The 13,173-nt window shown below is 45.9% G+C and overlaps 1 protein-coding gene across 4 annotated transcripts in view; it reads right to left on the bottom strand.

Moving 5' to 3' along the window:
• The window catches only part of rbfox2 (RNA binding fox-1 homolog 2), a 28,283-nt gene that overhangs the window by 8,196 nt on the left and 6,914 nt on the right, over window positions 1-13,173 (bottom strand). For all 4 annotated transcript variants that reach the window (XM_031871940.1, XM_031871941.1, XM_031871939.1 and 1 more), the window contains one exon: window positions 12,302-12,352. In XM_031871940.1, the coding sequence (XP_031727800.1) occupies window positions 12,302-12,352 (51 nt within the window). The remainder of the gene's footprint in view (window positions 1-12,301; window positions 12,353-13,173) is intronic.

Raw genomic sequence — 13,173 nt, 5'->3', positions numbered from 1 at the left:
GTGTGTGTGTGTGTGTGTGTGTGTGTGTGTGTGTGTGTGTGTGTGTGCGCGCGCGCCATCTGTCTCCCAGCTTTTGACCTTTCTCAGCGTCACACCTGTGACATGGTAGCCGGCCCCTCGCCTCAGTGACAAACCAGGGGATGCACGCGGTCGACACGGATCACATCGATATTGTGACATGAAAGCGGCGAAGACAGAGCTGCACCGAGTCAGCAGTGAGCGGGAAGAGTCGCCTCAGTTGGATTCTAAATAAGTCACCGTTTCAGCAGTAAACTTTTTACAGGTAAAGAGGCCAGACATATTTTAACATATATATATATATATATAACATATATGGGGCGAGTACATGTGCGATAGACATCAACTTCATTATGTCTTTGATGCAAATGCGCATCTACGCATTTGTCCTGAATCTCTTGGTCTTCAGGTAAAAATAATGATTTACTAATTGACTTGAAAACAGGAACTACTTTTATAAATAAAGTGAAGTGAAGAAGTTGATAAATTTAGTCCGATACCAATTGGAAAGCCTACAAAAGCGGCACTTACAGGTGCTGGTCATATAATTAGAATATCATCAAAAAGTTGATTTATTTCACTAATTCCATTCAAAAAGTGAAACTTGTCTATTATATTCATTCATTACACACAGTCTGATATATTTCAAATGTTTATTTCTTTTAATTTTGATGATTATAACTGACAACTAAGGAGAATCCCAAATTCAGTATCTCAGAAAATTAGAATATTACTTAAGACCAATACAAAGAAAGGATTTTTAGAAATCTTGGCCAACTGAAAAGTATGAACATGAAAAGTATGAGCATGTACAGCACTCAATACTTAGTTGGGGCTCCTTTTGCCTGAATTACTGCAGCAATGCGGCGTGGCATGGAGTCGATCAGTCTGTGGCACTGCTCAGGTGTTATGAGAGCCCAGGTTGCTCTGATAGTGGCCTTCAGCTCTTCTGCATTGTTGGGTCTGGCATTTCGCATCATCCTCTTCACAATACCCCATAGATTTTCTATGGGGTTAAGGTCAGGCGAGTTTGCTAGCCAATTAAGAACAGGGATACCATGGTCCTTAAACCAGGTACTGGTTGCTTTGGCACTGTGTGCAGGTGCCAAGTCCTGTTGGAAAATGAAATCTGCATCTCCATAAAGTTGGTCAGCAGCAGGAAGCATGAAGTGCTCTAAAACTTCCTGGGATACGGCTGCGTTGACCTTGGACCTCAGAAAACACAGTGGACCAACACCAGCAGATGACATGGCACCCCAAACCATCACTGACTGTGGAAACTTTACACTGGACCTCAAGCAACATGGATTGTGTGTCTCTCCTCTCTTCCTCCAGACTCTGGGACCCTGATTTCCAAAGGAAATGCAAAATTTACTTTCATCAGAGAACATAACTTTGGACCACTCAGCAGCAGTCCAGTCCTTTTTGTCTTTAGCCCAGGCGAGACGCTTCTGACGCTGTCTGTTGTTCAAGAGTGGCTTGACACAAGGAATGCGACAGCTGAAACCCATGTCTTGCATACGTCTGTGCGTAGTGGTTCTTGAAGCACCGACTCCAGCTGCAGTCTACTCTTTCTGAATCTCCCCCACATTTTTGAATCGGTTTTGTTTCACAATCCTCTCCAGGGTGCGGTTATCCCTATTGCTTGTACACATTTTTCTACCACATCTTTTCCTTCCCTTCGCCTCTCTATTAATGTGCTTGGACACAGAGCTCTGTGAACAGCCAGCCTCTTTTGCAATGACCTTTTGTGTCTTGCCCTCCTTGTGCAAGGTGTCAATGGTCGTCTTTTGGACAACTGTCAAGTCAGCAGTCTTCCCCATGATTGTGTAGCCTACAGAACTAGACTGAGAGACCATTTAAAGGCCTTTGCAGGTGTTTTGAGTTAATTAGCTGATTAGAGTGTGGCACCAGGTGTCTTCAATATTGAACCTTTTCACAATATTCTAATTTTCTGAGATACTGAATTTGGGATTTTCCTTAGTTGTCAGTTATAATCATCAAAATTAAAAGAAATAAACATTTGAAATATATCAGTCTGTGTGTAATGAATGAATATAATAGACAAGTTTCACTTTTTGAATGGAATTAGTGAAATAAATCAACTTTTTGATGATATTCTAATTATATGACCAGCACCTGTATTTATTTAATTCAAGTTAGCATGGGGCTAAACAGGAAGTTAGCCGGCTCTGTGGTGCACATGCCAGCCTCTGGTGTGCAAAGTTAGCGCGCAGCAGTGAGATGGCCAACATGTCGTGTAGAGTACTGTTTTTTTTTAGATGCGTTATTGGTTAGATGCAGCATTCATTTGTGAAGATTATCTCACTGAACACAACGTGTAAGCATCATAAAGGTTCGTTTGCTACAAAGCTTATTTTCTGTGATAATCCAAAATCCAATGGAAGAATCCCATTGGCTTTTTTGTCGAGGGAACCAGTGTGATGCTCATCTTGTGCGCCCCCCCCAGCGTTTCAGAGCCGAGAGCACTGCTTCTTTTGTCACGTTGTTGAAACCTAATCTTAAACACTGGTCCATTCCCTTTTTTCCCATCATTCAGATTTACCCGAGTGGTTAATAACACATTTTTCTGTGGTGTCACAAACTCAAAAAACATTTATTTTTGCTTTACCCAGACTTTTATTGTAATGGCAAAGAAGATATTATTCGCATTTTGTTAAACAAATGCACTACGGTAAGAGACTTAAAGGTCTCTTACTTGTAAATGAACGGGTCTTAGCCGCTCAACCACGGTGCAACACTGGAAATCTGTGGCACAAACACCACAGCGATCATCCGCATCTTTCAGCTCCGTTCTCCATTTGACTTATCAGTTAAAAGAAAACTCCTTGTGGCACCAGAACACTACTTTAGCTCGGGGCTTTTTCCTGCCGATGTCAGAGCGAAGGAAACCGTATCAAGACGCTTTGAACTCAACCTCTAACGACTGCAGCACTGGTGTGATTTCAGCAATCATACCTAGCGATCCTATTATCTCACTCCCTCCTCTCCCTGATAACATACAGTAAATATGTGTTCATCAATAATCACACGTCCTCGTTTCGTAACCTAAACTGCCGCTGCTCTCCTGCCAGGTGAAGAGTCTCCACCTCGGCCGGAATAGAAACCACGTTCTTCCATCTTCAGTGCCTCGCACTCGAGCCACAACTCTTTTTAAACTTCATTCACATTTGGAAATAGCAGCTGTGTCCGCTCCTCTAGAAACCCTGCAGCTGTATGAGCCTCTTCCAATCTTGTCCACAAGCATCCAAATTAGGATTCTGAGAAGCGATAACATCCTTCACGTCGTTGCCTTCCTGTCCCGCCTCAGTTTCATGTAGCAGCGCGGCGGTCTCACCTTGGTTTTCAGAAAACCTTTGCTCATTATTAGCACAGACTGTCATCATGCCCTGTGATCGTTTTGCTCACATTATAGGTATTAAGTAAATATACATCTAAATGTATATGCTAATAGAATGTTCATTTAATAGCATTGTATTGGATAGATATGGATTTCAAGGTGTTTCTGTACATTACTCCATCCTTATTAATGTGTTTAATGTTAATAGCAGTTGTAATTTTGTGCTCCATTAATGAACAAAAGCTTAAAAAGAGACTCAAAATTGTTCATATGTGAGTTTTCTCTCTGTGCCACTGTTACATCACTGATGGTAATAATGTCAACACAAGCTGAAATCCTCTGATGAGACATCCTGAATTCATTACATTTGAGAGAGACAGGGGGAAAAAGGAGAGCAGAAATGAGAAACGTTAGTCAGTTTAGATCTGGCTTTTAACTGCGGGAGACAAAACACATTATGTGCCAAGTGATACACCGGTTGGCTTCACCTTGCGTCAGCCCGTCCTAGATCGACTGCATTTGCGGCGGTAAAGACCACAGCGGGTGGAGCGAGTCATTCCGGGTCACCAGGTAAAAGCTAACCTGGATGACAAACAGAAATAGGGAAACTGAACCAGCTCCTGTGTCGCAGCTAGAAAGGGAAAGTTGATCACCCAGGGTTGGGTCAAGTGGTGAAATGGCAAAAGAAGAAAAAAGGAGGCGATACATTGAGACTAAACCTACATAGGGAACGTTTTACCTCACTGCGACAACATGCTGGCGAAGAGCTTATAATGGGAATAAAAACATTTTAGCCACACTAGCAGCACGGATGACAATGTTGGTCCGACCACTTTGGTGCAGATTGAATTATCTCAACAACTATTCGATGAATTGTGACTACATTTGAAGACGTTCATGGTGTTTGCACTCGGTTGTTCGCATGCTACAGAAATAGCGGCGCAACAAACGAAAAGTACGATTTGGTGACACCTCAGCGCCATGTTGGCATGAATGTCAGATTGTCAGTTTCAGAGAGTTTGGGACACCGCTCTCCTTAATCCAGCGTCGGAAAGCTTTTAGATCATACCGATCAGCAGTTCACTGGCAGCTTACGTGCAGTCTCACATGGGCACTAACATGACTCTTAGTCCTTGTTTAAAATCTGAAGCTACTGTGTATTTTGTGTGTTGCTTGCTGCAAAAGGCAAGGCAAGGCAAGTTTATTTGTATAGCACATTTCAACAACAAGGTAATTCAAAGTGCTTCACATAAAACCATTAAAAGCATCAAAACATAAGGCAAAAGAAAAGGAGATTTAAAAACAATGAAGAACATTCATTGAAATATTAAAAAACAGTGTAAGAAATAAAATACAGTAGTAAAATGCAGAAATGCAGGAAATTGATTAATATATTAATTGAATCTGGTTCAATTAAAGGCAGGAGCAAACAGAAAAGTCTTCAATCTTGATTTAAAGGAGCTGAGGGTCTCAGCAGAAAAGGGGACAATAAGTCTGGAACTTGAACAATGAGCAAAAATGGAGGAAGAAAAACAACCGAGGAAACTCCTCCCCCCTGCAATAAAAGATTGGCGCAGAATGTATTACTGAAAAAAGAAAGAGCAAAAACATTGTGCCTTTTGAGAAATGTGTTGGGAAAACTACCCTCCTACTCTGCATTAAAATGTTCATCACGGCTCCAGTGTTGCCGTAATCGAGTCCCAACATTGATGACTCACGACACAACTCACTCTCAATCTACTGATCCCAGTCCAACGACAGAAAATGAGGACCTCGAGGATCATTCATCTGCGGATCTTGCTGTTGTTGGGGAAAATACAAATTTTTATCGTCACGTTTTTCTACAGTCATGTCAATCTACTGAGTCTTGGACTTGACAAGCTGTGATGCAACTCGGATAGAGTGATAGTGACTTGCATTTTAAATACCGCACGCTTAGGACTTGCGGTTTTGATATCTTGGCTGCAGCGCTGTGTATTGTTTCCAAAGTCTACACCTCCGGTCAGATCCTATCCCTATCAATCACAGCATCCCTCTCTGCTGCTGTTGCTCATGCACAGAAACAGACTACAGCCTAGCAGGGGAATGGACAACCCCGGCTGTTGCTGCTCCTGTTCCTTTTTGCCAGACCGAAATAGAAGCGGCAACACGAGCCAAAAACAACCTTGTATTTGTGTTCCGACGACTGGCCTTTTCAGAGGAGATTCATTTTAGCCGCATCTCAACAGGCCCGCTTCTCTACCTGATACACTGTGTCAACAGCCCGGTATCTACAAGAATAGTGTGTGCCCGCGTGCTGCTTGGGTTTTCTTTTAGCTTTTTATTCGTTCTCTTAAAACCGTCAAGTTCTGGGGATTTTTTTTTGCTGACTGCGAGTGGCCTTTGTGCTTCGCATCGGGATAAAAGCTTCTGCTGAATAAATGCACATGGATAGCGGGATGAGAGGAGGAACGAAGAAGACAAAGAGGGGGGGGGGGGGGGTGTTCCTGGTCAATTTGAAGAAAAGCATTTGGGCCAGCGCTCGCTTTTTTGTGAACGTTGCGTTTGTGTACATGTCGTGTGCATATCGGCGTGTGTGTGTGTGTGTGTGTGCTTCCGCTCCCCTGGCGTCGGGGCGTTAAGGCATCGAGGGTTGTGTAAGTGTGTGCGTTGGCCAGGCAGAACCAGTGACTCAAAGCTGTAGCTGTGGCTGGCTTACTTTCGGGTCAGTTAGCATCAGCAAGTGTGTCTGAGGAGACATGTTATAAAATGTGCTCGTCTGCAGCAGTCTCACTACGCTACAGGAGGAGGAGGAGGAGGAAGGGGAGCAGGGAAGAGGAGAGTAGAGGAACATGGCTAAGAGCTAACTGGGGCAACACCGGGTCATTTCACACGAATAATGACATTTCGGTATCTTACTTTCTCGGGGCCTCCAGCACATTGGTCTGTAGCCTAATTCGGCCAACTTGATGCTGGAAAATGTGATTCATGCAGTTAGCGGCAGCTCACATTTTGGCTCGATAATCACATTAAATGGGGAAGTTGTGCTCTGCTCAGATCTTGGCTTCTGACTCCGTGCTGATGCTACCCGAGCTGCGACCAGCTGGGGAAGCGTTTACAGCGTGCCTGTGGCATACCGATGAGCCAGGAGACACCCTCTTGTTAAATTATTCCATCCCACCTCAACCACCCCCCCCCCCCCCTCCATCATTTTTCCTCCTTCCCCCCCCTCTTTGCTCTTCTCCTCTTGCTGTTGTTCTCCCTTTCCTCTTACTCTCTCTTTCTCTCTGCTATGCGCTTCCCTTCTTTACGCTTCATAAAATCCAGACGGGACCCTCGCACACGTCCCGTCCCCCCCCCTGCCCCATGTCAATCAAGCCCATTTTTCATGGCAACAAGATATCGCCGATGCCATGGGCTCCACCTCCCACACTCTCCTCCATCTCCTTATAGGGTAACGTGTCGGCTTGTCAAACAAACCCCTCCCCATACACCCCCCAACCTTTTCCTTCTAGGGTGTCTCGTACGACTCCCCTTCCTCAGAAAGCATTTCTGGGGAGACTCCCCCCTTCAACATATATGTGCGTAGGGATTCGTGCTTTATCACCGGCTGTCCGTGTCATCCCTCCACACGCGGTGTCAACGACTCCGCTCGGCTCCACAGCAGCATTTTTATGAAAGGTAAACACTCAAGAAAAAAAAAAAAAGATGATGACATTATTTGTCCACATTTGTTCCTCGTCAAAAAAGCCACACGCCGACCCAAACAAACACATGTGCAGGTGAGCACACAAACTCAGGGACAGACGTGTGTTTACCCAACATGGACTGGCCTCTTTTAATACAATAGGTATGGCCATGAAATAAGTTAGTCTCGTTCTGGAGCTCAAGTAGGACTCTCTGTGACAACAAAGCACTCGTGCAGCTGTCGAGCGCGGTTTTGAGAATGTACACAAGCGAAGTCGCAGAGCGGTGTTGTCACTGTCAACCGCGCCATCCAAAGAGCCGGCGAGGGCAACCCCTATCCATTTCAAAGCGGCAGGTTCTTTTGAATTCCACGCAGATGCCTCACAGCGAGCGCTTTTTGGAGAGCCATTAGAGCTGCAAATGGCTGCGAAAGAAGGCACGGCTGTTACAGCAGCTCCAAGGCTCTGGGAAATTTCATTAGCAATATATATATATATTTTTCAGAAGCGTAGTGCAAAAGGTGTTTACCTCACATGGTTCTCCCGTCGACATTTTCCTCGCTCCTCCAACCATTTAACAATCCGGTACAAAATGAATGACTCATGCAAGTTGCCACGGCAACACGGCTCATTGGGATCATTTACCGACCATCATTGTTAAACCCTGCGAAAGAATCAATAACAAGATTTGTGGAGGGTGGGAGGTGGAGGAGGGGGGGTTGAAGCCTCATGACCCGTTTACAGTTTATGAAAACGTGGCTGTGTGCATCTGTGTGCGTCTGTCTAGTTTTGCAGCAGGTAGGCGTCTCTCCCTCGCCTTAGGGCACACACTTAGGTGGGGCTTGAGAAAATATTTCAGTCTTCTGCACTCGGCCTGAAGCTCCAACTCTCTTGAAGCAAGGGCCAAAAATATTAGCATGCAGCAACACTTTAAAAGAGCTAATAAATAACCGCCGTCAGAAGGCAGCATCCACTTAAACACACACGCACGCACACACACACACACGCGGAACTGCAAAGTCAGCTCTACAGAAATTGCGTCAGAGAGCAAACTAGCTCTCTCCGGTTGACCTAATATTGTTGCTCTCCATCTCCTCCAACTGCTCTCGTTTGTCCATCTCCGCATAATTCCAGCTTCCTCATCCACGGGCTTCCCCGCCAACCGCCCGAAGGGGTCTCCCGTCACCTTAAAAAAGAAAAAGAAATTTCTCTATTTTCCCGCTCCCATTCTCTCACTCTTTTCCAGGCCCACCCCCCTCTTCCAGGGGGCTCTTAGAGGGAAAACATTGAGATAACAGCTGCCAGGGCCCCAGGGAGAGCGAGGAGGGAGAAAAGAGGTCAAACAGTAAAGGGAGCAGGAATCCAAGGTACAGCTGAAAGCGAGGCGCACACACGCAGAGGGACTGACTCACGCCGAACGAAATGGAACGATATAAGCGAGACACCAACTTTGCGGCCCACTGTGTGCTTCAGCTTCTGTGTGTGTGTGTGTGTGTGTGTGTGTGTGTGTAATGTGTGACACAAAAATTACAGTGAGGAGGTGTTGCTAGCGGAATAGGAGAGATGCAGAAGGGAGAACGAGAAAGAAAGAAAAGGACGGAGACAACTGTTCTGGTGGGGAGACACCTGTCCTATTCGCTCACGGGGCTTGAGCGACGTACAGAGACAGCTGCAGAGGCAATAAAGGAGAAAGCCCCCCCCCCACTCCTTCCACTCCGAAAAGAGTTTACCGCAGAAACAGCATACTGCTACATCCAGCTGAGCACACTAACACGCTGTACTGAATGAATCTTCTGAGCATACATAATACATGGCAGAGCGACGTTTCTGGCAGTGGCAGAAGCTCTTGATGTTGCATGCGCTTCTAGCTCTGGGCAGGAGAATAACACATCAGCGCTCGTGCATTCCGCCGCGGCGAATCCTAATTGTATGGCGACACGATCGCCGAGCCTGCGTCTCGCTGTCATCTTACGCATACTACGCTTGTTTTCACTGTTTATCTCCCTCATAGCAACCGGGGGCTGCCGAGTCCCAACGACACTCTGTGAAATGCCCCCGACCACTCTGGCAAAGGGGGTCAAGAAGAGTCCTCATCTGTTAGCAGTTAATTAACATTTCATGCTCAGTGACAGGGCTGCCTGCTCTCCGTGTACAGTGGAGCCCGAGCAAGCGCGACGCAGCGGACTCGCACACGGAGGAGGACATTTAAAAAATGGAAAAAAAAATAAAAAAGAGAGATAAACACTCACCGACAACACGGAAGGATAGTACAGCCCCATCATCGTATTCCGTGCTACAACTCGAGACCGTCGTCGCTCCTCTCTCTCCCTCTCCGATCCTGTGTCACTTTACCAGCTCAGTCTCTCTTGTCTGTCTCACGGATTCAAAATCTCCCTCTCTCTGCCCCCGCTCGCTCTCTGTCTGCCATGCCAATCCCCCCTCTCTTCTCCTCCTCCTCCTCCTCCTCTGCCCCTGTCACTCTCCCTTGCTTGCTTGCTTGCTTGCTTGCTTTCTTTTCCCCTCTCTCTCTCTCTCTCTCTCTCTCTCTCTCTCTCTCTCTCTCTCTCTCTCTCTCTCCCACTCACTCTTTTCTTTCCCTCTCCCACTCACTCCTTCCTTTCCCTCTACCCCCAGCCTTCTGTTTTGCTGCTGTGCCCTTGCCTGCTCATCTCTTCTGTCTCTTCTCCAGTGCGCCTCCTCCTCCTCCTCCTCTCTCACCCAGATAGCCTGACGCCTCCCCCTCCTCCTTCTCTGCCTCTGTCACACCTGCAAACTTTCCCCTCCCCTCTGCTTCTATCTTATGTCGCAGTCCCTCCCTCCACTCTCTCTCTCTCCGCTCTCTCTCTCTCTCTTCTTCTGTTCTCTTTCTCCATGTAGGTGAGTTAACTGGGGCTGCTGGCACCACTGGGAGAAGAAGTGAATACTCTCTTCTCTTCTCTCCTCTCTCTAGTCCCTTTCAGAGATGCACCTTGTTACATAAATGTGCTGGCAATTTACATGTTTGTCTCGTGTTTAAACGAGCGGCCAACTCACTTTTCTGTAAAAGGCACTCTGACAGTGTCGAACCTAAAAGCGTTCTCGTAACACATCCAACACTGCTCAAGTCTGAATATAGCCACATTAAAGTAACCCTTAAGAACCCTTAAAGCTGCACTAACAGGGACGTAGGGTATCCACGTGTGCCTAATGGAGTGTGTGCTTCATAACTGGGAACTATCGTGCACAAGGACCCGTCATAATAGTTGCAGTGGGCCCCGCCGTAACCAGACGTTAACCTCCGGTTCTGTGGAGGGAAGCTAATGCGGAAGTGTCTTAAATATGCATTCTCTCTAATGGCCAGCAGGGGGCGTCATCTCTGGTTGCAAAAATAAGTCAGATTGTATAGAAGTCTATGAGAAAATGACTTTGTTTGTTTAGTAAATTATGATCCATTTAGAGTCAAATAGACCATAAAGTAGAGTATGCTTTGGGGCGGGCTTACTGTGATTGCCAGGTTGCTGCCGCTACCAGAGCCGTACACGGCGTCTCTTAAGTCACTCCTCCACAGTCCTAATTTGGTAACTTCCGTTCACTGGTTGCAAAAAGCCAAGATGGAGACGACTAAATCTCCGAACTGGAGGATTCAAAACCAACGGGTGACGTCACGATGACTAAGTCCACTTCCTGTACAACAACCAATATTCTTTGTATTCAAAATGGGCTTTAGCGTTTCAGCATCTTTCAGCTCATTTGTTTTGGTTTTACAGCCGGCAACTTCACTCTCCTCTCACCACACCTATCAACCTAAAAACACACACTTCACACTACCTTCCCAGCACAGAGTAAGTGTCTAAGCTGGTGAATATGGTGTAGTGGAGCATTCAGCAGCTGAAGAACACGATATGTTTCTCAGACACATTTAATGACACGTGTATCGACCACTGGGGACAGGAAAACATGCCTCGAGCAGCTACTCTATCAGGAAGGCAACAGAGTGGAACACAATGAGAGGATGCATCACGTCACATTATTATTTTTTTTTAAAACACAAAAAAAAAAACTATGTCCTCCAAATAAGGTAATCCTGAGCCCATTTGGACATTAAAGTATTTGTCTTCAGCACGACATACAGCAGATGCCAGCATCGTTTCCTCGGAAACAAGGACTAGAGAGTAAATCATAGAATGTAAATAATCACATTTAAATAATAGAAGTTGGCTATATTTGGGTTAGATACGAGGTTAAAAGCATATTATTTTTGCAAGTCACCGTTATATTTATATATAAAGCCCCAAAACATTACTTTAAGATGTATAAAAAGAAAGGTTTCATATCCCATGTCTGAAAAGGGCTCGTCCCTCTCCTCATATATTGCTGCTCTCCAGGCTCTTCCCTTTAAACACATCATTCTCACACTGCTGTTGACAGCTTAGCACCTCGGTGCTGTGGGAGCCTCCGCTGCCCAGCATTGTTTTCATCCCTCTATGCCCTTTTTTAAAAAATCCTGGTCAGAGGCCAGTTTACACTTCTGAGTCCCTCAAGTAGCACTTAACAGACTCCTTTACACCCCAACAAGAGATCGCTCGCACGAGGTAACACTTTAACCTTCAGGATTATTCTGCGAACATCACCATTAGCAAGGAAACGGTTCAAAGTTGCATCACCTCGTGGTGAAATAAATAAATAAAAAAACCTCCGACTGAAACAAATAAGGGCGTACAAGTGAAGGGTTAAGACAGATACAGTGCAGATAAGAAGCCAGAGGTTGCTGGGCATCGCAGAGAGAGTGAGGGATGAGGGGATTATGGGCAGAGCACGAGAGGATGAGTGGATGAGCGGAGGATGATCTAACGATTAACCACGTAAACTGAACAGTCTAATAACGCCATCAGCAGGCTAATACAAACATGGGTAAACAGATTGCGGCCTTGCACAGTCACACACACAGTACAGATGGTTCCTTTAATGTGTATTAGCTTTTGTTTGAGAGATAAATGTGAGAATCTTCATGTTCAACAGACAAAATAAGTTGGATTTAAAAGCTCACAGATGCTACTGCTAATTGTCGAGAACAGAAAGAAAAGTGGTGGGAGGGCAAGACTGGAAGAGTGAAGGGTGTGGAGGCACGTCTTCTTCTCCACCACTGATAAATTATAATCTACACCCCCACCTGGTGGTTCAGAGAGCCTCAGTGAGCCATAAATAATGCTTTATGAATCGGAAAGAAATATCAGAGAAAAATGGGTGTTTGATTATTAGAAACCGTCTGAGTCCTTACCTGACTATGAGAGGGGTAGCCATGGTATCCAAGGGTCAAAGGGTCGTTGTTCTGGAAGAGAAGAGAGCAGACTTGTGAATACATGTTCAGCCACTTGATGTACAGGAATGCCGTTTCATTCACTCAATCGCACTCGTCTCTATTCTTGCACACTTTTCATTTGACTTTGCAGTTGCGTGGTGTTACTGTCTCCTAATCAAATCATCCCCCCCGTGACACACTCCCGCGATCTCCTCCGGAGCTTTTCCACCCAGCGGATCTTTTGTCTGCTCGTGAAGACGTGATAACGGGGGCGAGTCAGATCATGCGAGCGGGAGATGAGAGACGGGGCAGAGAGAGGGAGCTCTTAAATCATAAATAGGTCAGGGGTGTCAGCGAGCACGGAGCCCTTCGGTGTGAAATGGCATCATGAGCCCCTGACGCAATCTCCGACACATTCCCTGTCAATGTTCTCTGGCTGCGTAGTAGCAAAAGACGGATGCGTCGAACATCTGGTGAGTAATTGCAGTTTATCAAGACGTATTAAGAGAAAAAAAAATGTGTTTGGAGCCAAACAATCAGAAATGTCATTCCCCTGCACCCGAAAATAGTTTGTAACTCACTTTATTTGTAAATTTGATCATAACACCGTGTTCCCGCTTTTATGCTAATGTGTTCCATTACAAAAAGGGAGCTTTACGCAGCAATTACAACACGCTTTGAAGAGGGGAAAGACATTTGCTCGTCTCTGGCTAGTGGCTACATATCGCTAGATTATAAAACAACTCGGCTCCTCCCTCCTCTCTCTGCCCCCCCCCCCCCCCCCCCCCCCCCCCCCCTCCCCCACCCCCCCACCCCCCCCCCCCCCCCCACACACCCACACACCCCCCCCC

This window comes from Anarrhichthys ocellatus, unplaced genomic scaffold (assembly GCF_004355925.1).
Source record: "Anarrhichthys ocellatus isolate YVR2014 unplaced genomic scaffold, GSC_Weel_1.0 scaffold61, whole genome shotgun sequence".
NCBI lineage: Eukaryota > Metazoa > Chordata > Actinopteri > Perciformes > Anarhichadidae > Anarrhichthys > Anarrhichthys ocellatus.
This window is presented reverse-complemented; position numbering and strand designations above follow the sequence as displayed.